Source organism: Anabrus simplex, chromosome 6 (assembly GCF_040414725.1).
Source record: "Anabrus simplex isolate iqAnaSimp1 chromosome 6, ASM4041472v1, whole genome shotgun sequence".
NCBI lineage: Eukaryota > Metazoa > Arthropoda > Insecta > Orthoptera > Tettigoniidae > Anabrus > Anabrus simplex.
Genome location: NC_090270.1, coordinates 285,398,888 through 285,426,483, shown reverse-complemented (window position 1 = coordinate 285,426,483; position 27,596 = coordinate 285,398,888). Strand labels below are relative to the sequence as shown.

The 27,596-nt window shown below is 38.2% G+C and overlaps 1 protein-coding gene across 2 annotated transcripts in view; it reads left to right on the top strand.

The window, feature by feature from the left end:
* LOC136876466 (uncharacterized) overlaps positions 1–27,596 on the top strand; it is a 468,653-nt gene that overhangs the window by 288,374 nt on the left and 152,683 nt on the right. For both annotated transcript variants that reach the window (XR_011018471.1, XM_068228445.1), the window contains exons 12-13: positions 14,153–14,233; positions 19,903–19,998. Coding sequence is in view for 1 of the 2 variants with exons in the window: in XM_068228445.1 (XP_068084546.1) it covers positions 14,153–14,233; positions 19,903–19,998 (177 nt within the window). In the remaining variant the exon portion in view is untranslated. The remainder of the gene's footprint in view (positions 1–14,152; positions 14,234–19,902; positions 19,999–27,596) is intronic.

Here is a 27,596-nt window from a genome sequence, read left to right as displayed (position 1 = left end):
CAAAAATGGCCAGCCGGACACCAGTGGGGGAGGTTGTGGGTTCGGATCCCACTGGTGTCCGGCTGGCCATTTTTGTTCTGTACTTAACATCTCTTCAACACGTACTACATGTACGTTACACGACCTAATACGTTGAAAGTCTGTTTCGATTATCAAAAAACAAATGAAGTTCCAGAATATCAGCAGGGGGATGCTTAATAAGAACTCTAGGTATGAAAATAGTAGAAACCTCAAGAAGGCTGTTTCTATATTTGATCCAGTTTTGAAGAAAACTAGAGGGCACAATTCCATCCCAAGTAATTTTCAATGTCCACAACTCCTGCATGAAAAGTTTAGCCAGGTCAATAATGGGAGCTAAATATTGCAAAGGGTCAAAGATTTTTGCAATTTCAGAAAGGATTTCACGTTTAGTGATAGGCGAATCTGCAGAGAGTGTGAATTTATAAGTGAATATGTCCTGCTTAGGACTCCAATATATCCCAAGAGCCTTAATGGTAGTTTATTCCTTAAACAATTCTACGCAATCATTAATCAGATCTTTATCCTTAAAGGCGTTTAAAAATAGGTCGTGATTGGAACACCACTTGTGTAAGACGAATCCACCGCCTTCAAGTAATTGAACCAAACCCTTAACAACCTGGGTAGCTTCTGAGATTGAAGAAAAAGAGGACAAGAAATTGTCCACATAAAAGGACGTAGTTAGAGCCTGACTTACATCAGGGGGAAAGAGATGACCATCTAATTCAGCAAGATGATGAAGAGTTCTGATTGCCAAAAAGGCGGAAGGTTTCAATCCATAAGTTAGAGTTTTTAACCTGAAGACTTTTAGCGGTTTCTTAGGATCATCGCGCCAGAGAATCCTTTGCAGGTCACGTTGTGCGGGATCAATCAGAATTTGTCAATACATCTGTTGAATGTCAGCCATCACTGTAACCGGAAATAATCTAAAATTTAACAAGATAACAGATAAATCAACTTGAATAGAAGGACCAGTCAAAAGAGTATCATTTAAGGAAATTCCCTGATCATCCAGGGCTGAACCATTGAATACTACTCGAATCTTCTTAGATTTTTCGTTTTCACTCTTCCAAACGGGATAATGATTAAGATAGACAGAATCTGTAAGACTAGTGTCTTCAATTTTCTTTACTACTTCCATATGATCTAAAGCTTCATACTCTTCCATGAATTGAGTATATTGAAGTTTAAGACAGGGATCATTCTTAAACTTTGATTCGATAGCTATCAAGGCCTTAAGAGCACGGGGCTTAGTATTACTTAAGAGAGGGGGATTGGAGACACAAGGAAGTTGGACTACGAATCTACCATCACAATTACGAAAAGTAGTTTGTTTATAAAGTTGTTCACAAACTTGCTCGTGCTCAGAGAATTGAAGGCAATCTGAAGAACATTCTTCCAATTTCCAAAATCTTTCCAGATTATGTTGATCCTAAGCGGAAATGAAATGACATTGAGGTTTAATAGTTATAGAATTCTTGGGAAGACACCCAGTGAGAATCCAACCCAGCTTAGTTTTACGGGCAAACACATTAGGCATGATTTGTACTGTGACCGTTCACCATCATGCCGTGGACATGTTAGGAGGTCTGGCTAATTATATATGCCGTTTTCTGCAACATCCTGTGACATATAATGCAGTAGTTAGCATTCTGTATGTCGAACCCGGGTATGATCCGCGACGTGCCAGTCCGGAGCGAGCAGTTCCCTACGCTGTAACGAGAAGAAGACAGCGCAGTATTGCTAAACCTTGAAATCGCACTCTCACTTGGTGCGAGTGGGAAGAGATGATGAGGCTGCGAACGGAGATGGAGGTTTTTGGAGACTGGGCCGAATTAAGGTGTGTTAACCTTTGAAAAATAAATGCCCACTATAAATTCAACACCGCATTCATTAGTACCACTTCACCATAATTTACGAAAAAGAGGAAGAAGAAGAATACTTCTATATGAAATAATTTTTCTAAATTTATAAGTCAGGTATCATTTGAGCCAATGTATTTTATGCTGACTGTCAATGCCTATAAATACAATACTTCAATAATGGATCAGTAATGACACCTATCATACAGTAGTACGCAGATCAAAGGTGACTACTGAAATCTGACAACATGGGGAAAAAAGTGGGAGATATTGCATGATGAAACATGACGCGTGATTTTCCAAAAGGATGCTTTCGAGATTATGAATGACCCACTGATCGCTTTGGTTTCACATATGTTCAGTAGAAAGTAGAGGTCATAAGCTTTAATTCGATTGTTATCAAGCCGTTCAAAGACTCTGATTACCGGACCAATATTTTCAGCAGCGACATAATTCATCTCCCCCCTGACCATTTGTCCGGAGGCTATAAGTACAACTAGGACCCAGATACTGTATGTCATTCTCATCCGTGTACCGGCAGTGGTAACACGTTACCTCATTATCGTCTGTGTAGTGGCAGCCCAACACATTAGAAGTGGAACTTGGATATCAGTGTCTTGGATATCAGTGTACAAAGTGTTGTGCCATTGAAGAAACACACCAATGTGATGTAAATATATTTACGGAATAAGCCGTGTGGTACAAGTTAATGTGCATAATTGCTGAATAGAAGCCTTATTTTGGCATTTTAACGTTTCAGTCGTTAGAGACAGTCAGTAATGACTTATGGTGCAATCACCAACGAAGTGCAAACGCCTCAGGTTATTTGGCGTGGTGAGACAGTTAATTAATATATAGAAGTGATAATTATCACTAGTCCTGAGCATTTAAGAACGAGTGACATTTAGAAAAATTTAAATAACTGTTCTTGACACAATTAATATTCGCATCCTCCAGGGACATTCGTTGTGATAGTCTGTGCATTAAATGAACAGTGATTTCTACAAGCTTATCACTACTTGCGTTAATCTATTTCAACTTAAGAGTGGAACTTGTTACAAGTAGACCCCTTTTGAAAGTGCATAAACAGTATTTAATAACTCATTCTCCATTTTTCTGTATGTTCGTGAGTGGTTGTCGAACCCAAGATTTGGAGCCTACAAGAGTCGCGCCTAAGTGCCTGCGATCAGCTTTACAGGGAACGTCCAGAAACTCAACTGAGAAGACAACAGTTCGAGTCATGGGTCATCGTATGAAGAGGAACCAAGGACTACCAAGAACAAGAATATTCATCATGTTCGTGTAAAGATCTAAGATGTACCCCAGATGACAGCAAGCCTTACTTACCATGTGTTAAGTACATACTTTTATACACCTCAAACACGAGAGATGCATGCCAGTAATAATTTTATTTACAATAGAGTAAAATAATATATTATTATTGGTCCACCTTTTCAATACAAAATGAAAATTACATAGGGACTAGTTTCGACCTAGTAATAGGTCATCATCAGCCTGAAGTAAATTAAAGCGTAAATATCGAAGAAAAACATAAACAATGTAAACACAAGTACAGTCTTTTTAAAGGTACATACCATGTGGGAATTTGAGTAGAGATATATTAAAAATAATAACTCTTCCAATTGACGAAGCACTGAGCGGAAGTTATGTAAAGTTCGGTGCGCCGTATATTATAAAAGACCACTGTGCACTAAATGATGTAATAAAGAAGAAGAGTAGGTTGAATGCTGGCTTCTTCTTAGCTGTTGTATATTCGAAGAAGATTACGTCGTATTTTATAAGGTATTGAAAGACGTCAAAATACATGGATGTTGGAAAGGCTCTTCATTTTTTGGAACAAGGCAATTGTTGCGCGAGGAGGCTTAGGAAACCAGAGAAGCGCTATATTATGTTAAAAAATAGAGATCCTTAAAAAAGTTCCGTGCGTCGTATAAATTGTGGAAATGGAAATCGAAAAAACTTGGTTCTTAAGCGATAATGTTGTTCATTCAGAGATCAATTGAAAATAAAGAATCGTAACATTGTCTTCTCAAGATGTTTATAAAGTAGAATTAATAGACGATGCGAAGTATGATACTAGGAGAAAGCTCTTCTGCTTCTGGAATCTTGAAGGACGATGGATGTTTCACAAGGTGGAATAACATATATGGAGTTAAATAAAGGTGGATATAAATTCGCAGTTCAATGCGGACCATAAATTTGATTCTGAATAAAAGACAGTAAGATTTTTTTTTTTTTTTATATATATATATTAGCTGAAGAGAGAAACGGAGGTAGGTAAGGATCAAAGGAAAATATTTTTTTGAGGAGGTGAAGGAAGGAAAATAAAGGTATGAGATTTTTTTTTTTTTTATTAGCTGAAGAGAGAAACGGAGGTAGGTAAGGATCAAAGGAAAATTTTAGAGGAGGTGAAGGAAGGAAAATTAAAGGTATGAGGTTTTTTTTTATTAGCTGAAGAGAGAAATGGAGGTAGGTAAGGATCAGAGGAAATTTTTTTTTTGAGGAGGTAAAGGAAGGAAAATAAAGGTATGAGATTTTTTTTTAATTTTTTTTTTTTAGCTGAAGAGAGAAACGGAGGTAGGTAAGGATCAAAGGAAAATTTTAGAGGAGGTGAAAGAAGGAAAATAAAGGTATGAGTTTTTTTTTTAAGGTGGGGCTGAGGGATGTGGGAATATGGAAGAATGATTAAGAAAAGTAGTAAAAATAGAATGAACAATTGGACCTTTAATATTAGGTTTTGATTGTCTGAAAAGTTGAATTAGCAGGTCAAAAAGAATGTTTGATTTATCGGAAATGTCATTGAGATTGAAATTGGGATTGAAATATTGGTCTAAATTTATAAAGCAATTCTCTGTTATGTTAAGGAGGTCCTTTATTCATAATTTTGAGAATTGTCATATCTTGTTTAATGTCAGTAAATTTATGATTATAATCATTCATGTGTTGACCAACTGCAGAAAATTTATTGTGTTTTTGGGCATTGACATGTTCAAGGTATCGTATTTTAAAGCTTCTTCCTGTTTGTCCGATATAAGAAGAATTGCAGCTGTTGCATTTGAACCTATATACACCAGATTTTGAAAAAGGATCAGTTCTATTAATAGATGATGAGTTGTGTAAGACATTAGCGTTATTATTGTTGGTTCTGAAGGAGATTTTAACATCATGTTTTTTAAAAACGTTAGTGACCTTGTAAATATCTTTATTGAACGTGAAGGTAGAAAATGAAGAAATTTTTGGTTTTTCTTTTTTCAGAGTGGTTATAGGACGATGTTTGTATTTATTGATAATACTTTCAATGAAAGAACTATTGTAACCATTGAGTTTAGCGATCATACGGATATTGTTTAATTCTTTTTTAAGATCACATTCAGACATTGGGACTGTATAGGCTCGATGAACCATACTATTATAAGCCGCTCTTTTATGGATTTGTGGATGAGATGAAACATTCTTTTTGACCTGCTAATTCAACTTTTCAGACAATCGAAACCTAATATTAAAGGTCCAATTGTTCATTCTATTTTTACTACTTTTCTTAATCATTCTTCCATATTCCCACATCCCTCAGCCCCACCTTAAAAAAAAACTCATACCTTTATTTTCCTTCTTTCACCTCCTCTAAAATTTTCCTTTGATCCTTACCTACCTCCGTTTCTCTCTTCAGCTAAAAAAAAAAAATTAAAAAAAAATCTCATACCTTTATTTTCCTTCCTTTACCTCCTCAAAAAAAAAAAAAAAATTTCCTTTGATCCTTACCTACCTCCGTTTCTCTCTTCAGCTAATAAAAAAAAACCTCATACCTTTAATTTTCCTTCCTTCACCTCCTCTAAAATTTTCCTTTGATCCTTACCTACCTCCGTTTCTCTCTTCAGCTAATAAAAAAATTAAAAAAATAAAAAAATAAAAAAATCTCATACCTTTATTTTCCTTCCTTCACCTCCTCAAAAAAATATTTTCCTTTGATCCTTACCTACCTCCGTTTCTCTCTTCAGCTAATATATATATAAAAAAAAAAAATCATCTTACTGTCTTTTATTCAGAATCAAATTTATGGTCCGCATTGAACTGCGAATTTATATCCACCTTTATTTAACTCCATATATGTTATTCCACCTCGTGAAACATCCATCGTCTTGCAAGATTCCAGAAGCAGAAGAGCTTTCTCCTAGTATCATACTTCGCATCGTCTATTAATTCTACTTTATAAACATCTTGAGAAGACAATGTTACGATTCTTTATTTTCAATTGATCTCTGAATGAACAACATTATCACTTAAGAACCAAGTTTTTTCGATTTCCATTTCCACAATTTATACGACGCACGGAACTTTTTTAAGGATCTCTATTTTTTAACATAATATAGCGCTTCTCTGGTTTCCTAAGCCTCCTCGCGCAACAATTGCCTTGTTTCAAAAAATGAAGAGCCTTTCCAACATCCATGTATTTTGACGTCTTTCAATACCTTATAAAATACGACGTAATCTTCTTCGAATATACAACAGCTAAGAAGAAGCCAGCATTCAACCTACTCTTCTTCTTTATTACATCATTTAGTGCACAGTGGTCTTTTATAATATACGGCGCACCGAACTTTACATAACTTCCGCTCAGTGCTTCGTCAATTGGAAGAGTTATTATTTTTAATATATCTCTACTCAAATTCCCACATGGTATGTACCTTTAAAAAGACTGTACTTGTGTTTACATTGTTTATGTTTTTCTTCGATATTTACGCTTTAATTTACTTCAGGCTGATGATGACCTATTACTAGGTCGAAACTAGTCCCTATGTAATTTTCATTTTGTATTGAAAAGGTGGACCAATAATAATATATTATTTTACTCTATTGTAATCACAGTTCAATACGGATCTATCATTATGAAACTTATTTCTTTTAATTAAATAATTTTATTTTGTAAATATTGTAATGTCATAATTAATAATTAAAAATGTAGGGAACATTATGCGCGTATGACTGGGAAAGATTTATTATTAGTTAGGATCATCAAGTGATTTTCAAGATAATCATTGATATTCAACAAATTCATTTGCATAAATTATTATTTAGATCCCAAAGTATTTAGCTTATAATGAACTGTCTTTGGGAAGGACGGCAATTTTGCTAGACTTATATTTCTTCGTAATTTTTTTTTTTAAATCTGGTAAAGATCTTCAGAGTAGTTTATATATAAACTATACGTTTGTGATTCAGGTATTTGTAATTCCGGATAATATTAGATAATCATTGGAGTGGATCCAAACCGAGGTATAAATTAATTTATAATTATATATGAAAATGTGAGAAGAATTAAATAGCCTGAAAGAATGGAATCTTCTATGTGAGTTAAATGAACGGATTGAGATGTGATGGCATGACATGAGAGGGTGAAGCAGTAACATGTTATGTTGTTGGAGTGGTAAGGAATAATAAATAATTATAGCTGTTGTGAGATATTGAATTGGGCTGAATATATAGCCAAATAATGAATAATAAGAAATAATGGCTTTCAAGTGAGTGCATACTTGACAATAAGCCGAGATGATATGTAAGGAAGGTGAAAGGAAGAGTGAAGGACGATTTATGGTGTCCGCAACCCAGGACTAGTTACAGCTGTTATTGTGATTGACAGGTATATGCCGGTCGACTGTAGGCTGAGCAAACTTTGCAGTCTCTAGCAAAGCGATGTTAACGGGCCAAGCTCTTTTCATTCACCAAAGTAGTCTCAATCCCATTCTAATTATACGTTGCGAGTAACACGGATAATTTCCGGATTTTGTGAAGGATAGATCCCTTCTCATGCTAGATATTAAATTAGCCTCTGATTGGAGTTCAAAAATTTTTACCTTGGAAGCCGAAGCCTGTTGGTTCGAATGATGTTGGAGCGAAGATTTAACCAGATATTATGGCTTGGTTAAGCCATATCTTCAAGATGTGTTGTGTAAATATATTTGATATTTTTTTTATATGTATGTTTCTGTGTGTTTTATTATTTCCCAAAGTGTTCTATGGTGATGGGTTCGATTCCAGCTTTGGCTGATTTTTTTAAATATATATAATTTGTTAGGTAAACCCAGGATACGTACATATATGTTCAGCTTGTATGTTCATTGTAAGTGTTCAATGTAAATATACATTTGTCGTGGTCAAATGGATCACATGTTCGATACTCGGCAAAGCAATCTCGTGTGTATAACAGATGTGCTTATATTGTGTTATAAATTTTTTTTTTTCTTTCTCTATCCAAATCATGACCAGTAAATAAAGGATACCTGGTTCTTACCCAGGAGGCTCGAGTTCGATCCCCGGTACCGGAACCATATTTAATATCCATTTGTGACGAGAGTTTAATAAATAAAGGATACCATTTAATATCCATTTTTTATAAATAAAAAAACTCATATATCAGTGTATGTTGATCGAGTGAATTGATGTACGCCAAGAACTGATTATGCCAGGACAATTTCAAGAAAAGAAGGCATATAATGTATATAATTGTGTCCGTTTAATTGTTTTCTTTTGCTCATATGTTGAGATACAACATTATTTGTGTGGTTCATATCAGTATAATAAATATGTTTAGAATATAATACTTGAACGGAGATTCTTCTCATTTAACAATATTAGCATATCCCTCTCATATTATAGAATCCTACTTTCATTATTTTAGACAGTGCCTATTTTATTTCTTTATCGAACATTCCATTACCCATATTGCTCTACGAATTCAGCCGGTGATCTTATGAAAGTAGGGAGGATGAGACTTCAAGCCTGGTAAGTGACTTTTGGCGGTTCTCATCCAAGTGTTCCATCTGTACATCTGTTTGTGAAACCAAATTAAGTAATATTACCCTGATTATACCTAATGTAAGCCTCATTTTTGTTGCCCAATTACTGGGACCAGTTTCATTTTGTCTCCCGATGTGTTCAGAGCTGGTTCTTACTTAATAATTTGGTGCGACGACTTAAGCCCTAACGGTTGCAATACCTTCTCAGGCAATAATACTTGCCAAAAAATATCAGCACTTAATAAAAGATCTATAGGTGCACTCTCAAAAAAACTAGGGTCTGCTAATTTAACTTGAGGGGGAATGGCCCAGTCTTTAATATCAAAGGAAAGACGAGGTGTGTTACTATTGATAACTTTCATAGCTAAACAATTCAAATTAAAAACTACATTGCCTTGAATAGAATCCCTAATACAGATCCTCACAAAACTAGTAGAACATGTTTTGTTGTTATTGATGCCTGTGACTTCCACATCGGTAGGAATTTTTTGTAATCCTAACCTTTCTATCAGATTCTCACTAATAAAGTTGTGAGTGGCGGCATTATCTAACAGACATCGAACCGAGTTCCACTGACCTCCGGAATCCTTTATTTGAATGACGGCTGTGGAAAGCAATACTTGAGAACCTCGCAAAAAGGATGAACCTTGAGCAAAGGTTTGTGCACTAGCAGATGGAATACCGTCTTGAATAGAGTTTGCCGATGAAGTATTAACTCCTGTTTTGCTATTGCGATGTATTAAGGAATGATGTTTAGAGCCACAATGCTTACAAGAATTAGTAGAGTTGCATTTGTTCAGCAAATGATTGCTGGATAAGCAATTAAAGCAACGCTTATTTGCCTGAAGAAATAGCCTCCTGTCATCTATGGACAGCGATTTAAATTTGGGGCACAAATATAACAAATGACCTTCTGAACCACACCCGTATTTTGAATTTTTGGTCTGAACATTCAACACCTGAGGTTTTGAAAATGATTTGAACTTAGAGACCTTTGAGGGCAGCGGAAGTTTATTCGTCAATTTTGAAGGCTGGCCGTTCATTTGAAAATCGACAGCTGAAAGAATCTGACATCTCTGCCTTAGAAATTGAATTATATTTTTATAAGTAACTGTTTGAGAATTGGAAATCTCAAACTCCCAGATTTTTAATGTATCCTGATCAAATTTGGAAGAAATCAAATATACTAAAAAAGTATCCCAGTGTTCAACCGGTTGATTTAAAATTGCCAAAGCCTTAACGTGGAGTTCAACAGTGTCTAATAATGCTCTAAATGTTTGGACCTTATCTACTCTTGTAGCAGGTAAATTAAATAGGGCTTGCATATGTCGATGTATCCTCAGGCAGGGGTTAGCATAACGTCCCTTCAATAACCCTAGAGCAACTTTATAATTATCACCAGTAAGAGAAAGAGACTCAATGAGCTTCAACGCCGAACCTTGTACCGAAGAACAAAGGTAATGAAATTTTTGAACGTCAGGAAGTGACTCGTTCTGGTTGACTAAAGAGTCAAACAAGTCAAAAAAGGAATCCCATTCATCTTCATTACTGCGAAACTGAGGAAGCTGAATTTTAGGCAAAGAGACCTGAGCCGAACTATCAGGAGTTTTCAACAATCCTGAACGGGGAGTGGAATTTGAAAGTTCTTCCTGCTTCAAGGAATGAGTAAGACGTCTAATGATTTGAACTGCTTGAGCGTGTCCTTCATAATAGAGGTTCTCAACCTCCTCCCGATTGACTAACTGCTCCGGAAATTGAATTTCTAAATTCGTTTGGGCTTCATCATAACGACTGTAAGCCACCTCATGATTTTTCAACCTTTGAACAAGCTTGTCAACATTGCAAGTCTCGTCTTCCCAGCTGGTAAGGAACTTACGGAACAAGCTTAACTGTCCCTTGTAGGCAGCGCGAGCTCTTATCAGCTTGTCCTCGAGCAGCATGCTGGCTTCCGGGTTAACTAGGGCAACTGCAGGCTGCATCAGGAACGAATATGAAGTAATTACAAAATCATCTTCTGAAACAATAACAATTCAAAATGAATATAAAATAGGAAGAAAGTGAAATCTGCTGTCCCGGGTATCGGCACCATATGGAAAACAAGGGAAAGCCAGAGAGGAATTCCAAGTTTTACGGGAAATGATAAAGATAAGGGATCAGCAGTGACAACATTTATTATAATCTTTAAGAGAACAACAATAAATAATTTAAATGATTTAAACAATGATTAAACTTGAAAATCAGGTAGAGTACACATGTCCTTGAGCCAAACCGACCACCGGCTGTGCACATAAATGTGAATATAAATTGAAGCTGACAAAATTCAGAATATCTGAAAATCATGTTAACTTGGAAGGCTGGTCCAAGCCAGACCAGTATTGAAATTGAACAGCACAAATAGATATTAAAGACATCAAAAAATGACATAGTTAAATATAAAAGTGGTTTGCGTAAACAATAGATTAACAAAGACTCGAAATTTAAGGACGAACTTGAAGCCAGACTTGCAGCATTAACGTCTCCACCAGGGAGATAACAATTGAAAGAAATGGTTGCCAAACATTAAAATTGTCAAATAAATAGTCCAACACTGCAGTGCTATAGACAAATCTTCAAAGGCAAACATTTGAGTAAAAAATGTCGTCTTCCAGACATGTTGACAAAAACGTAGATTAAAATATTCATAAGAGTAAGGCATGAATTTGTGCAGAATGCTAAGTCCAGACTGGCATTAATGGAATTCAGTAAAATAGAAGTGCTGGACAGGCCAGCCGCAGTAATGTAGAGAGTGCTCGGCTTGACATGCTTTCGTTCAAACAGGAGAGCAAGCCCAGGTCAACGGCCCCAAGCAAGGCGAAATGAATGCATGTCATCAAAATGCTGCCTCCAAATGGGCGGCGAAACTATCAGCCTGGACGAGAAGTCAGCATAGACGTTACCACATAGCGGCAATTATGGTGAGCTGCTCGTTGAGAGTGAGGAGCCGAATCCAGGAGAACATGATGAGTGACAGTCCTTAAGAAGCACTGCAGAAGGTTCCAGATCCGACAAAAAGTAGCGCTGCAAGACTAACAGTAGTAATTACCTTACCCCCTGTGGGTGGGGGGCGCAGATGAAGAATACATCCATGGTATCCCCTGCCTGTCGTAAGAGGCATAACACAAACACATAAAATTTGTTTAGTCACTCACTAATTTTCATTTCTACACACTTGAATTGGGTCAAATCTTATAACACTAGATGCCTAAAAAATTACTGTCAGCAATGACCCCTACTGCATGATGACAAATAACGGAACAGCAGATGAAATTACTTAGCGCTGGTGATATTTTAAGGTATATTACCATTTATATTAAAGAAAATTCACTCGGTCTCTGTGACTTGACATGAGTAATTAAGTGTTAACTACTATATTACTATGATAAGACAGAGCACATTCAGTGAAAACAACATAATTAAGGTCAACATCGGAAGAAGGTGCAACAGAAAAGAAGACAGGGACAAACATGAAAACATAAAAGGAAAAGTACAATCTTCTTGAAAATGAGCATTATATTATGTACTATCGAACAATATATAAACAAAAAAAATCATGTTTGTCCTCGTGTCCTGTTTCTGTTGCTCCTTCTTTCCATGCTGACCTGATATTGTGTTTGTCCTATTATGTATTCCTTTCTTGTTCCTACCTCTCTGTATATGACTTCACTTTTTATTGTGTTTATCCTATTACTTGTTGCTATTCTTATCTTAACCCCCTGTGGGTGGGGGACGCAGGTAAAGAATACACCCACGGTATCCCCTGCCTGTCATAAGAGGTGACCAAGGGATGATTGAATTAGAACCATGAAACTAGTTGTGATCAGTACCATCATGCAGGGAACAACATCCAATATCATTTCATTTCATTTACCTGCGAGTAGTACCACTACGTGAGGTACACAATAGGTTTGTGATTAGTAGCAGCAGAGAGTGGCTCACTGTGAGTTTACAGTACCTTTGATTAGTACCACTATATGCAGAAAACTACGGACTTACATTGCCTGTGAGAAATACCACAAGTCTGGGCATTGCCTGTGTTTAGTACCACTATATGAGCAAGACCAAAATGCCTCCATGGCTCAGGCGGCAGTGCTCCGGCCTCTCACCACTGAGTTCCGGGTTCAAATCCCGATCACTCCATGTGAGATTTGTGCTGGACAAAGTGGAGGCGGGACAGGTTTTTCTCTCGGTACTCCAGTTTTCCCTGTCATCTTTCATTCCAGCAACACTCTCCAATATCATTTCATTTCATCTGTCAGTCCCCAGAGGACTGCAACAGGCTTTGGCAGCTGGCACAATTCCTATCCTCACTGCAAGATGGGGGCTTCATTCATTCCATCCCTGATCCAGTCACTGACTGGAAAACAGGTTGTAGGTTTTCATTTTCATATGAGCAACACCGTGGTTCTGCGTTGCCTGTGATTAGAACCCGCTATCTGAGAAACACCATGGGATAGTTCGGGTCCCTGTGATTAGTACACCTAGGTGATGAACACCATGAGTTTGCATTGCCTATGAGTGCCGCCATTATGTGAGAAAGACCATAGGTCTGCGTTACCTGTGTGACGTACATTACTTGTGAGTAGTGCCATAATGTGTGGAACAGCATGAGTCTACGTTACTTTTGTTTAGTACCAGTACCGCCACATAAGAAATACCATGGTTCTACTTTACTAGCGATAAGTACCATTATGAGGGGTCGTGGACCTGGATTTTGAACCCCTTTAGACAACAAGCATCATCGATTCAGGAGTGTGCTTTAGAAGCAGTCCCTTCGTCAGTAATACTGTACTGTTGTTTTAAGATAGTTTCTGGGAAGGTGGGACATTGCAGGTTGATCCACTGATAGTTTTAAGTTCATTATCATTGTTCATCATCGCCTTTTTGAATTCTAGTCAGTGGATCGATTTTGGACTTATTTTTAATTTTCAATATTGTGAGTTGGATCTGCTGATTATTTTAAATTCATAATCATTCATTCATTCATCATCATGTTTTGAATTCTGTCAGTGGATGAATTTTGGGCTTTTATATTGTCATTACATTTCATCTTATTTCGTACTATTAGGGGTTGATAACCTAGATGTTAGGCCCCTTTAAACAGCAATAATAATAATAATAATAATAATAATAATAATAATAATAATAATAATAATAATAATAATAATAATAATAATAATAATAATCATCATCATCATCATCATCATCATCATCATCATCATCATCTTATTCTTATCTTGATATTACAAGTCTGAAGTTACTTACCTGGACCTGACATTTCATGAAACGAGATTGCCAAAACATAATAAATAAATAAATAAAAGTACACTATTAAAAAAAGCTTTTTTTTCAAATGGGTAACTATTGCATGTCATGAGTTTTGGAATGCTAAATATAATGTTGTATAATTTTGCTTTCTTACAGATGAGGATATTTATTTAATACATGATTCTGTACAACTGCATCAAGTCCCAGAGGTTGAAGTGAAACCATACTCTCAAACAGGTACTGTAATATGCCTTATCTGTTTTTAGAACTTATTTTTATCATGCTATATATATTCAGTATTTTTCAATAATACAAGAGATACAGCTAATACTAGTTGGGGTAGAGTTCAATAAAACAAATGAAAGCAATTATATTCTCATCTGAACAACAACAACAACAACAACAACAACAACAACAACTACTACTACTACTACTACTACTACTACTACTACTACTACTACTACTACTACTAACCCTGTTTCAGATTCTCTCTGGGTAGGGTAGTGTACTAATGCTCTCCACTTCACTCCATCCTTCTACCATTTCTCTTCAAAAACTCTGTCAAAATTGATTCCTCTGTTTTTCATGCACTCCCTTGCTGTAGCCTTCTATTTAGTTCTGGGCTGGCCTCTAGCCCTCTTTCCTGTCATCATTTCCTTGTATGCCTGGTTTAGCATTCTTTTTTTTTTTTTTCTGACATTCTCATCACATGCCCAAACCACTTCTCTTTTTTTTTTTTTTTTTTTGAAGCAGTCCTGTCCTGCAGTCTCCCATTATGAACTCTCTATCTTGCCATTTCATGCTTGTCCTGTCTCGTTTGGTTTTTCCTGTGAATCTCAGACGGCAGGAAATAAACTGACTCTCTAGAGCGGCCAATGACTTTGGGCAGATTAGCCACTGTTGGAGGGTAATGGGCCCTCAGTAAAGGAAATGTTTATGGAATCTCATGGGAGGTAATGTCTGTACTCCAGTGGTATGGCTACAAATGGCATCCATACCCCACATTAGGGGCCGACTTAATTCCTGCTCGCAGTAGCTATAAAATACCATTGGGTTCGGTAAACTCATTGTAATACAAGTCTAAAGAAATATGAGTAAAAGTACCTCATATGAACTACTTAAATTATTTCTTTTCCATTATACATTGTTAGGTGTATTATCAATTAACTTGAAGCAATTTGCTTGTGCAATAAATAAAGTCTTTATACCTACCCTGTTATTGACTAAATTACTACTTCTTCCCTTGGTGCTGGTTGATTTTTACTATTTTTGCTATTTTGGAAAGGTATCATAAATGAAATAATTGCTGTTTGACTATTTTGACTTATTAAATTCTCAGAAAATTTCTCATCATGTCATACTGCAATATATTTTGACAAGTGTCAAATTGACATGTTTTAATTAAACTATAAATGTGCCTTAGTTTTCATGAAAAATAAATGTACCATTATGTGGAAACACATTGTTTTATAAACAACACACACAAAATCACCTGTCATTATGAATCACAGTGTGATAGATTTCAGAATGCAAAGTCTTGCATTAACTGCAGTTAATCTTTTGCAGTAACTTTAATTTCGGTTGTTGATTATGTTTTATTACATTCACAAAATGACCAAGAATCAAGCTGGGTTTGTGGAGAACTGCAGCATAATTGCTGCAATCCATTCTGAATTACTCCTAGCTGAGGAACATAATGAAAAAAACAAATGGCTCCATATTGCTTTCCTGGAAGCATTTGACTGCATGCCATGTGACATGATTTGGATTGCACTTGGATAGAATGGTGTTTCAGAATACCATGTCAAATGGGTGCAGCTGCTTTATGCAGAGCCAATAAGCTATGTCCAAGCAGCCGCAGGAGCATATGATAACTTTAACTCTGAGATTACAGATAGTGTCCATCAGGGATCAGCTTTATTACCACTTTTGTTCATCTCTGTGATGGATACTTTTATAACAGATCTGTACCAACTTGAATCCTGGACCCTTTGCTACTCTGATGATGTCATGCTAGCCATCAAAAACAGACTTGATCTACAAAACTATTCCCAACAATGAAACAATCACTTGATGAAACATAGGCTATTGGTCAACAAAAATAAACTTAAATAATATATGAATAAGCAATCATAACATTCCAAGGGATTACCTGTCATTACTGGGTGAAATATATTTTTTTATATTGTCTTTCACCACTTCTCTTCATAATCATAATGGATGAAGTTTTAAAAGTGGTTAAGAGAAAGGATCCAACAACTAATGCCCTGGTTTTTGCTGATGATGTAATGGTATGGGGTGAGACAGAAGTGGAAGTATAAACTAGACTTGATCTCTGGCATGAAGCTTTTACAACCTTTGGTCTCAAAATCAGCAAAATGAAGACAGTTGGCTTGGTGATGAGTAGAAACTCTCCAACTGTTCATCTAAGAATTGGAGATGAGGAGATGGATATTGTAGACAACTTCCAGTATTTAGGTAGTGTTCTGTCATCAGACAATACCATACATCAAGAGATTAGTAACAGAATACAGAAAGCTTCCAAATTATATCACGCTGTACGTCAAATACTTTGGGATGAAACATTTCCGTTAGTTTCCAAGATCAGCTTGTACAAAATATATCTAGTACCTATACTGACGTATGGCCTGGAAGCAGCAACACTTACTGGACCAACAAAGAGTCATCTTCAGGCAACAGAAATGAAGTTTCTCCGTTCTTGTCTACAAAACACAAAAAACGGATAAAATAAGGAATGTGGATATCCGACAACAGCTTGAATTGGAAAGAAGCTTGCTGGAAACTCTAGAAGTGAAGAGATTGCAATAGTATGGTCACATGAAAAGAATGAACCCTCACAGGACTCTTTGAACATACTTTGACCACAAGTTCCTGGGAAGAGACCAAGAGGAAGACCTCGTGATGTTTGGGAAAAACAGATAATGAAGGACCTTGAAATTAGAGATGCGAACTGGTGTCGCATATATGAGCAGCATCTGTGGATGGATAGAACAAACTGGAGGAGGCTCGTACACAACCGCATCCGGCTTGCTGGAGCGAAGAAATGATGATGATGATGATGATGATGATGACTGGGTGAAATACCATCTAAAATTTATCACTCTATATTTATTTCATTGTATTCTCTGGAAATGAATATTGGCCAACTACGAAAGAGAGAGATCATTGACTATGCATCAAGGAAACAAAGATGCTGAGATGGTCAGGCTGCGTCACCAGATTGGATCATGTTTCCAACATAGACATATAAAAATGTTTTGTTGCTGTGTTAATCCAGGAGGAAAGGCATGAAAGTCAACATGGACATGCTGTGAACAGAACTGAATTTATTGTCTTTACTCTGGAAGTTGTCAGAAAGAGACCTTATGGATGAGCTGAGCAACAATGGACTGACACACTGCAACATGAAGAGAGTAAACCTTTAGCCTGACACAGCTACCAGCTGAATGAAATGAAATGAACCCTGCCACTAGATGTGACACACTAACATGATTATATTTTCAAATGTTCATGCCTGTTCCTTTTCTCTCCTAAACCATTATGACCTTAGCAAAGAATAATACTTTTTTTAAATAAAAAATGGATTACAAGATAAATAACTAAAGTTTTCTTCAGCCTATCCCAGATTACATCTGGGGGCACTGGATCCACCCTGGATAACTTGTTTTTTTTATCAGGGTTTTAAGGCTGGATAATCTTTCTGACACCAGGTGATTTTTATTTTTGGGTGAAGATTCAACCTAAGGATCCAATGGTTATATGGCCCTGGCACTGTGCCACTCTGCTAACCATACCCCCTTGTGAGATTATCAGTGAAATGTATGATCTTACCATGATGGGAAGGCTTGTGTAATCTAGTGAAGAGGTAGCCAAGTTACTCACATGGGCACCCGTTGAGTGGTCTTACTATCAAGTGATCAGTAAAGGAAGGCTTTTCAGAAACTTCAGGGTTGGCACACAGGATAGTTAACTGAAATGTCTTTAGATGAAACCATGAGTGGCTTTTCTGTATAGCTACTGCTGGACAACTGAAAGCAATTGGAAACTACAGCCATATTTTCTGAACGCAGGTGGGTGAAAATACTGTATATCTGGCAAAAGGGCTACCTGGTCGATGAGGTAGAGTTGTGCTTGGTTCACCAGGAAGGACATGGGTTTATTTCCCCGTTAAGAAGTAAAAAAAACCCAACAAGATTTCTACTTCGAGTTGCACATGGCCCTGAGGTTTACTCAGTCTACACCAAAATAAGTACCAGGTTAACTTTTGGAGGCAATCAGACTTAGGGCTAACCACTCTATCGAACTTAGTCTCACTCCTCCTGTGATGTAAATGGAGAATGGTTTGCTGTTTTGGACTGTGATAGACGCGTGACATCATCACTAACTTCTCACCAAGGCAGCCATACTTTGATTCCCGTCCAATGCGTGTGAGATTTTTAAAATGAAAAGTTGCGTTGCATTTCTGTGGTTCAGATTCTTTGTAAAACTGGAGGTCCTGCCATGTAAAACTGCAAGTTTTCTTTTTGTATTTCTGGGTAAGAATCACCCAAGCAGAGGTGATTTGTCAGAAAAGATGCTGTTAACAACTTCAGATATTTAGGTAGCTACATTTCCTCAGACAGTATCATAAAACAAGAAATTGGCAACAGATTACAAACAACTTCCTAATTCTGCCACCCCATTTGTTAAATGCTTTGGGATGAAAAATGTCTACTGCTATTCCAAGATCACTCTGTATAAAACATGTCTTGAACCACTCTACTTATTATTAAATGAATGAATATGGACTGGAAGCAGTGGCAAGACCAGCCAATAGTCATCTCAAGGCCGCCAAAATGAAGTTCCTCTGTTCTTGTCTGTCAAATGCAAGAAAGGATTAAAATAAGAAATGAAGATAGACAGCAACTTGGATTGGAATGGAGTTGATTGAAACACTAGATCTTAAGTGATTGCACTGGTATGGTCATGTAAAGAGAATACCATTATCTGCAAATAGGACTCCAAGAACATACTCTGAACAAACAGTTAGAAGCAAAAGACCTATAGGAAGAAGAACTTGTGATCTTATAGAGGAAAACATATTCAAAGACATTGAAAAGCTATGAGTAAATTGTCATGATGTAAAGGATCAATGACCGTGACTGGGCAGAACAAGCTGGAAGAAAACTTGTGTATAACTACATCTGGCTTGTTAGAGTAATAAACTGATGATTATCAGAAGTGTGAATATTGATATTCTGGAAGTTAGGAATAGTAGATCTCATAGAAGAAATACAGGAGTTGGCAGAAAATAAGGCAACAGGAATGTTACTATGACCAATAGAATGAATAGATTGCTGTTCTCAAGTGAATGCCTGACATAATAACACAGATCTACCTGGCTATGTGGCTCATAGGATGACCAAGAGCCATACTCGACTGAAAGAATGAAGATAGAGACCAGCTAACTAGTCCAGTGAATGATGAAGAAATTATGTACGAAGAGACAGAAGCTTAAAAGTGTACCTGATGGATGTAACTGATGTTTTAAGATAGTAATTAATGTGATAATTAGTCTTAATATTAGTTCCTGTATTTGTACCAATATACAAAATTCTAATAAAATAAATATTCAAAACATTTGGCTATACTTCATTGCTGGATAGAACATGCATACACTAATCTTAATCTTAAGTTCATTATGCCCAGTGCATCATGTAAAACCACTTTCTTTCTTTGTTTTATTTTTAGTTTATTGAAAGATGTGATCATACATTGGAAATGAAAAGAGAAATTAAGCTTCCTAGCAATATTCTACTGTAATTTCAACTCCCAGTATAATTTTAACCCCACAAATTACACAGAAATATACCAAAATTAATAAGACATAATGTTTTCTTTTTAAGGGCCGCAAGAAAACTGTTACAATGGAGGTAAAGTAATATCTGAGACTAAGGAATGCATCTGCCCTGCTGGATTTACAGGCTCTCACTGTCAGGAATGTAAGTAGATATTGCAAAGAACTAAGGAGAATAACATCATTAACCTCAGCTACTTAATATACCGGTATGTGTGAATTAAGTTGCCATTGAAAGGAACTATGTGATTAGAAACTAAGTACTGTTATATTTGTCACTGTTAGTACTTCATAAATAAGGCTTGATATATCTTTGAGCATCAACTCTATGTATTTATAATCATGGAGTGATGGGAACATGAGAAGGAATACATAATAAGATATACACATCAGTGTGGGAAGAGAGAACAATAGAAAGAGGAGACATGGAGAAACAAGGACAAACCCCACATCTTCAAATAGATAGGCTCTCACCTCATCAATCCCAGTTACTCCACATCCTTTTCCTCTCAGGCTCCAACAAGCTTGTCTTGTCTTGTCTTGTCTACATTATTTAATGGGCTTCGCTTGAGAGCGGTATACCCAGCCACGTAACCGAACAAAGAAACCAACGTATGGAGGAGGTGGACAAAGAAAGTCAAAAGTGTAAAAAAGGTGGGAAATTAAGGAATAAAACAACACGACTACACAGGAAAAACACAAGGACACAAGGGGACTAATCTTCACGCCAAAGCGACCGATACTTGGCGACTTTCTACTAATCACAAACAGGCCGGGTCAACACCGAGGGGAGAAAGAAAGGTATCGAAACTACTAGACCGGGTGGGAGAGAGAAAAGAAATGGATAAGGTAACTACGGTTAGATATCGAGAATCGAACATGTCTATATTGTAGTACCGCGAAAATGGGAATGAATATGATATGAGGGAGATAGACAATCATTATCAGAGGGAATATGTGTTATTTGGTGACATTACTACCGGCATTCCTGGTAGACCTATGCTGTGAAGCAATAGAAGATTCGAGGTTGCGTAAAAGAGCCACAACTTCCTCCTGTAGAGTAAGAAGCCTTTTTGACCATGTGGCATCGTGCTCAGCTGCCTTAGCATACGCCCCAAGTTTATTGGAAATAGCGGGAATGAATTTCGAAACCGGGTTCAAAGCCTGGGATGTTTCTGGCTTTACGGTCGCAGGCGACACAGCCTGCTGGGAAGGAACGGGAGTGCTCGTCCTGGATATAGAGGCAGTGGAAGATATGGCAGTCATAGCCGAGGGAGGTATTTTGAGGAGTTCCCGATATCCCTGGACATCATACCCTGGTGACCTATCCGGACTCGGAGTGGGGGATGAGACAACCGCCGTAAATTTACGTTTTCTGGGCTGTTGATTCTGTAGAACCGGCGCAGATTTTTGGAGTGGAGGAAATTGTTGTAGGGTCAAAAGGGGGCTGAATCTATTGGACACTGGGGTAAAAAAGGACTCGGAGGATAAAGGAGAAACTTCCAAAGCCTGCTGTTTTTTCATAGCCTGTTGTCGTTTATGTTCTGGGCATTGTAGAGATCCCACGGAATGCTCCCCGGAACAATTGAGACAAAGTCTGGTAGAATTCTTACATACTGTAGTTTCATGATCTTGTGCGCAATTGGCACATCGAGGGAGTTGAGCCCTACAGTTTTTTCTGGTATGGCCATATCGTTGGCATCGCCGACAGATAGTCGGTTGAAAGACAAATGGGTCGACCTGGGTTCGAACCCGATAAATGGAGACGAAGGCAGGTAAAGTCTGGCTACGAAATGTGAGTTTAATGGTGCCAGTTGGAATATAACTGACCCGGCCATCCTGAACGGAGCGGTGGTTCATTCTCTGAGCTCTAACGATAGGGGCGGTCGATTCAGCAACCTGACAAATTTCCTCTACGGACAAATCTTTATCAACCCCTCGAATAACTCCGATCTTATAGAGTGACGCGGAAGGAATAAATGCTTTAAGCTTTTTTTCTTTAAGAGAGGATTGGTGAGAAAGTTATTAGCTGTTGTGCTTGTCTCAAACTCTATCTGAATTCTATGGTGACCTCGCCGAGCAATTTGAGTAACCCCGGAAAATTTACGGTCATAAAAAAGTTTTCCCAAAGCCATGGGATGTATACTACCCAAGTTCTTACTTACATCAATGGCCTCCACAAATACTAGATATGGGCCTTTATGGGTATCATCGTATGTCTGCGTTTCAGGTTTAAGAGCATACACATTAACCTTAGTAGAGGAAGTACGGTTACTATCCAATGGGGTTGGGTCATTTAACACAAGTGTATTGTCCATAGAGTACTCACAAGTATCCACTTCTACAGACTCCTCCTCCATACTCTGACCCCCACTCGACTCCGCCATGATGTGGGGAGTGAGTTAGAATTTAAGACATATAATACCAAACCTCGTACCGCTCCCAAGCAAGCTAAGTAAGACGAAACACTGAACACCCGAACCTACTCGCACCACACGGAGTAATATACTAGCACCGATAGTCACACGTCCACTCTCCAACATGCACCACAGGCAACTGAACAAGCTTGTTTCTGCTTCCCAGTTTCATCATGAGGGTAAGCATCAACACTCACTAAGGGGCCATTTTGACAGATAGAGATTATGTGTTCCTTTTCATGCTCTTATCTCTCTATATGTGATTGTTGCTATTTATTGATAGATGCAGTACTCTTACATCTGTCACTTGGCACAGGACAGAGCAAATCTAGCTTCAAATGAAGTCCCAGGCTCTATGGCTGTAATGGTATGTTAATGTACTATGGATGGTGCTGACTAATCAGTCATCAATGATCTGCATGTAGGGTCAGTAGCAGCAATTAGGGCAGTCACCCCCACCCCACTTTGTGAAGAAAAAATGCTCACTCCATTTTAGCCACCTGAAACTAGGAATTATAAAAAGATGCAGTTTGTACAAACCCTATTGTCTTATCAGCTAATTATTTCCTTTAATTTCTATAATTATTAAAAAAGATTTTTAGCAGAAATACACACAAAATGTCATTCATAGCAGCTAACTGATTTGTACAGCAACAAACGGTAGCAGGGGTATATTTTTGCCAAAGTCATGGACACAGGTATAATTCACTCGCTTGCCGTGTGCATTCATCAGTCTGGCATTCTTACTCATTAAATGTATCTGTGCAGTTCTATTTAGTGTCTGATACTTTCTTAGTGAGTAGTCAAATTCTAAATTAATTTTAATCATGCTGTACTTATATTTAATTGTAATATATTGTGTAATTATTGTTCCTTGGGTCAAGTTTTATTGTATAGTATTGAATCAAAATCTCAAAACACAACCAATCTAGACTGTCTCTACTGTCTTTACGTCTCTATAGAAATTCGTTGAGTGAGCATCAAGAACTTACAATTTTGTAGCTATTTTTAAAAATGCTGATGTCTACCCCTGCCCTCCCCATCTCCGTGCTATATTCCATAGACCCGGGTACTGTTTTGTGTCTATAAATGTTTGTGCCCCCTCCCCTCCCTCACCTCTAATTCCCAATCGCTGCTGCTGTGTAGGGCTGTTGCCCACGTGGCAGATTCCCTGTCAGTTGTTTACCTACCTTTTCCTTAGATGTTTTCATTGAACTTGGAAGTTATGCAAACATTTCCCTTGATAATTTATTCCAAGCCCTTACTCTTTGCCCTATAAATCAATTTTTCCCCTTCAATTCCAACTTTATGTACTTTTAAAGATGCCACTTAAGTATATTCATCTTCTAATGTCATCCCATGCGATCTCTTTGCTGACAGCTCAAAACATACCACATACTTGAAATGATTTACAGATAACCAGAGGTTTCACCTATTCTATACAACATATAAACTTATAGATTATATACATTTTATTTTCTTCATCTTAAAACATGGGGCAGCAACAATACAGGTCAATTACCTCAGAAGACAGGAAGCCAAAGTGGGTCTTCAAGTGTCGTTGGAGTAAACAGAGTTCTTCACCAACATCAAAGAAGCGAGCTACTAGAATGGGGAAAAATCAAGAGGACTAAGAAATTTAAGTATCTTGGCAAATGGATTGAAACCAACTTATCAGAAAGAACATCATTATCCATGAGAGTCAACAAGTTGGAACTGGCCTATCGACTGACAAAGAACACTTATAACAAACTATGCCTGTCGCACAACCTGGAACTGAAGCATTACAGGTCAATCATATGACCAGAAGCTCTGTATGTCATGGAGTGTCTTTCATTGAACCAAAGAGGTCTGATGGAGAAACTGAAGTCAGAGAGAGGAGAATTCTCAGGAAGACCTTAGGTCCAGTAAAGGAAATGGATGGCACAATTCTGAGCTCATATCAGATGTAAGGCTTTTCAGGCGTTTGCTCTATTAACCAGCGTTTTGTCTTAGGTCTGACACTAGACTTGTCAGAGTGGGATGTGTCAGACCCTACCCACTGACGCTGGGTGTATGCAGGTGAGCTATCTATCTATCTATCTATTCTCATTTTCATTAGAGAGTGACGCTCTCGCTCGGGCCGGGAGATGAGAAGAGAACTGATGGATGTGATAAATGAAGAAGAGGGAAAAACGGTGTGAAAATTTGAATGAATGGCTACGGGATTGAGTTTATGAGGGTGTGCGTGACGAGTTTTACAATTCAGAGGGATGGATGAGGTGATGCAATTCTTAATGATAAGTATGATGTGCCTAGGTCGGTCGGAAGTAGGGTCCGGGGTAGCTTTGGGAGGTTAGGTGCTGGAGGGTGGTTGTGATGTTATGGAGAGATAGAATGAGGAGGCGCAGAAGGTCGTATATTTGGAGAGGTAGGGGGATGGGTCCATTTGGGATAGGGAGCGGACTTTGTTGTGGATTTGGGGTAACACGGGGGAGGATTGGCTGGGGGCGGCGGTGTGATTTGTTTGATGGTTGGCGGTTGGGTAGGGGTGGAGAGTGGGAGGGCTCCACTCGATGGCGGTGACCATATACTTGCACGCCGATCTTGATGAGGTGCTGAGCGTCTTCTTTGCTGGGCATCTGGAGGTGCATCATGAAGGTAGGTCCATGGGTGCTGTGAATTCTTATGGCTCTACGTACATTGACTCCAGTTTTCCATAGTTCTTGGATTATTGCATTCTCGGTGATATCCGGAGATATCCTGTGTAGGACGCAGCTGTAGACGGCTGGTGGGGGGGACTGTTGTTGGTTTGCTGGTGGTGAGACTTCGGCGTCCGGCGGAGATAGCGGTGGTGGGGTGGCTGGGGTCTGCTGGGATGATGATGTCAGGCAGGATGATGACATGACTGGGGATGGATGAGAAGTTGTGATGGTGGTGACTATGTCTGGGGAGGAGGTACATGTTGACGGAGTTATGGTTGTGAGGGTAGTTGTTGTTGTTGTGAAGGTAGGTAAGTTTGGTAGGGGCGATTTCTGGTGTGGGGGCACCTGGAGTGGAACACTCTCATTCTTCACCCCGTCCTGTTTGTTCTTCTCCCACCACCCCTCCTTCTAGCCCACAACTAACCCCGCCACCCACCCCACCACCGCCACCAACTACTATCCATATTTCATTCCCAATTTTTACCTTGCCGCCTCTCCCGATGTTGGATCTCTTTCGTCTACTTGCCACATCCGTCACCAACTTGTCTACAACTCTTTACTACTTCCTACTACAATACTATCCCGCTTCTTCCTCCCACCTTTCAATGAACCAGTCTCTTCCTGCAGCTCAATATCTGTAATGTACTTTTGTAATACTCTGTAACATCTTATTCACATACGCGCCTGGGATAATTTCCCATGAATAAAACCCTTGTCTCATTCTCCTCCGGTGTTCGCGGGGGCTTGCTTCATGCAGGGTGCTTTGCGGGTCTCCCCTGGGTCCCAACTTGTCATCCCGGTCCCCTTATGCCACTTCTTTCATACTCTCCTTTTCGGTATGTACAATACATACTTTCTCTAATGATGTCTATCTCTATTTTATTTTATTTTCCTAATGGCCAAAGAGCTCCTTTGTTGAGCTGGTGGCCTGCCCCTCCTCCACAGAGAAGTGGGAATGAAATAACCTAATGATGATGATGATGCTCACCTGCATACACCCAGTGTCAGTGGCTAGGGTCTGACACATCCCACTCTGACGAGTCTAGTGTCAGACCTAAGACGAAACTCTGGTTAATAGAGCAAACGCCTGAAAAGCCTTACATCTGATATGTTTTTGACATGCTCTATTGGTGAAAAATATCTAATTCCCTCCATGGGAATTTAGAATTTTCCATTCGGAATTGCTAGGCGGACAGTAATTCCATTGTGGAGATTTATCTCCCATATGCAGTTATCAGACTGTGCCTCACATATAGGCTTCTGATAAGCTCACCTGCATACACCCAGCATCAGTGGGTAGGGTCTGACACATCCCACTCTGACGAGTCTAATGTCAGACCTAAGACGAAACGCTGGTTAATAGAGCAAACGCCTGAAAAGCCTTACATCTGATATGTTTTTGACATGCTCTATTGGTGAAAAATATCTAATTCCCTCCATGGGAATTTAGAATTTTCCATTCTGAGCTCTACGAACATATAGAGAGGCTATCTGATTGTGCTAGGAACAGGAGGGTAGCTTTCTATGGCCATATATATTAAGACTGCCTCCCAAAAGACTGACCAATTGCCTGTTCATCTTCTGTCAGAACAAGAAGTTTCATACCATTTGGCTGACAAAAACTGAGAAGGACATTGAAGAAGTGGGAATATCAAATTTTCAAGATAGACGGTCTGTACAACATACCCTGAAAGAAGTCGATGAATTTCAGGAAAAGTCCCAGAAGAAAGGTACCCCTGGACAGAAGAAAGAAAGGAGTTACACCAGTAGAAAATGCAAAAATGCAAATTTACCCTGTATATAAGAGCAGCAATTTGTCTCTGATTCATCTGATGACCACGCTATTTACTTTGTATGCACACGTGATGGAACAAGAAACATCTTAATTGGAGCTTGGAAGGCTAGTGCACAGTGAGCCATCTAGTGATGAACGAAAGTAACATTTACTATAGATCAACGGTAAAACATTCTTAAATTCAAAACTTCATTATTAGAGAAGTCTTGCTTGTGAACAGATGAGATTTTCTTCTGAAGACGCAAAGCCAAGTTGACTGTGAAACATAAAGAATTTCACCTTGTTTTCTGACACAGCAAAAGCCCGAAAGCTTATCATCATCTCTACAATTATGGGCCGTAAAAGCATCAATCTAATTAATAATAATCATAATCAGCAGTATGCATTCAGTGATACCCACTGATAGGAAGTTCACATTTTATGATATGGAATGAGCTTGCTGTAACTGACAGGTTTTGAAACATTTGTTAAGATGGAGATATGGTTTGACTGAGCGGTAGCGGTGATTGGGAATTAGAAGTGGTTGGGGGGCAAATAAATTTACAGAGAACAAAAAGTACCTAGGTTTTGTGGAATACAGTGGGCAAGGTAGGGGGTATATACACAAAAACTTAAGGAAATAAAGCTACAAAATGGTAAGTTATTTATGCTCTCTGAGCAAATTTTGACAATAGTATTGACAATAATATTGAACAAACATAATTTATAAATCAAGTGGCTCAACTATATAGATGGGGATGCCAACTTCCAGATCAACTCAGGAACGTTTGGTTGCTGTAGGAGCGACAGCACCAATCACAGCAGTTTTGATGCGTCATTTGGTTTCAAGGTTTGAAGTTTGGATGTG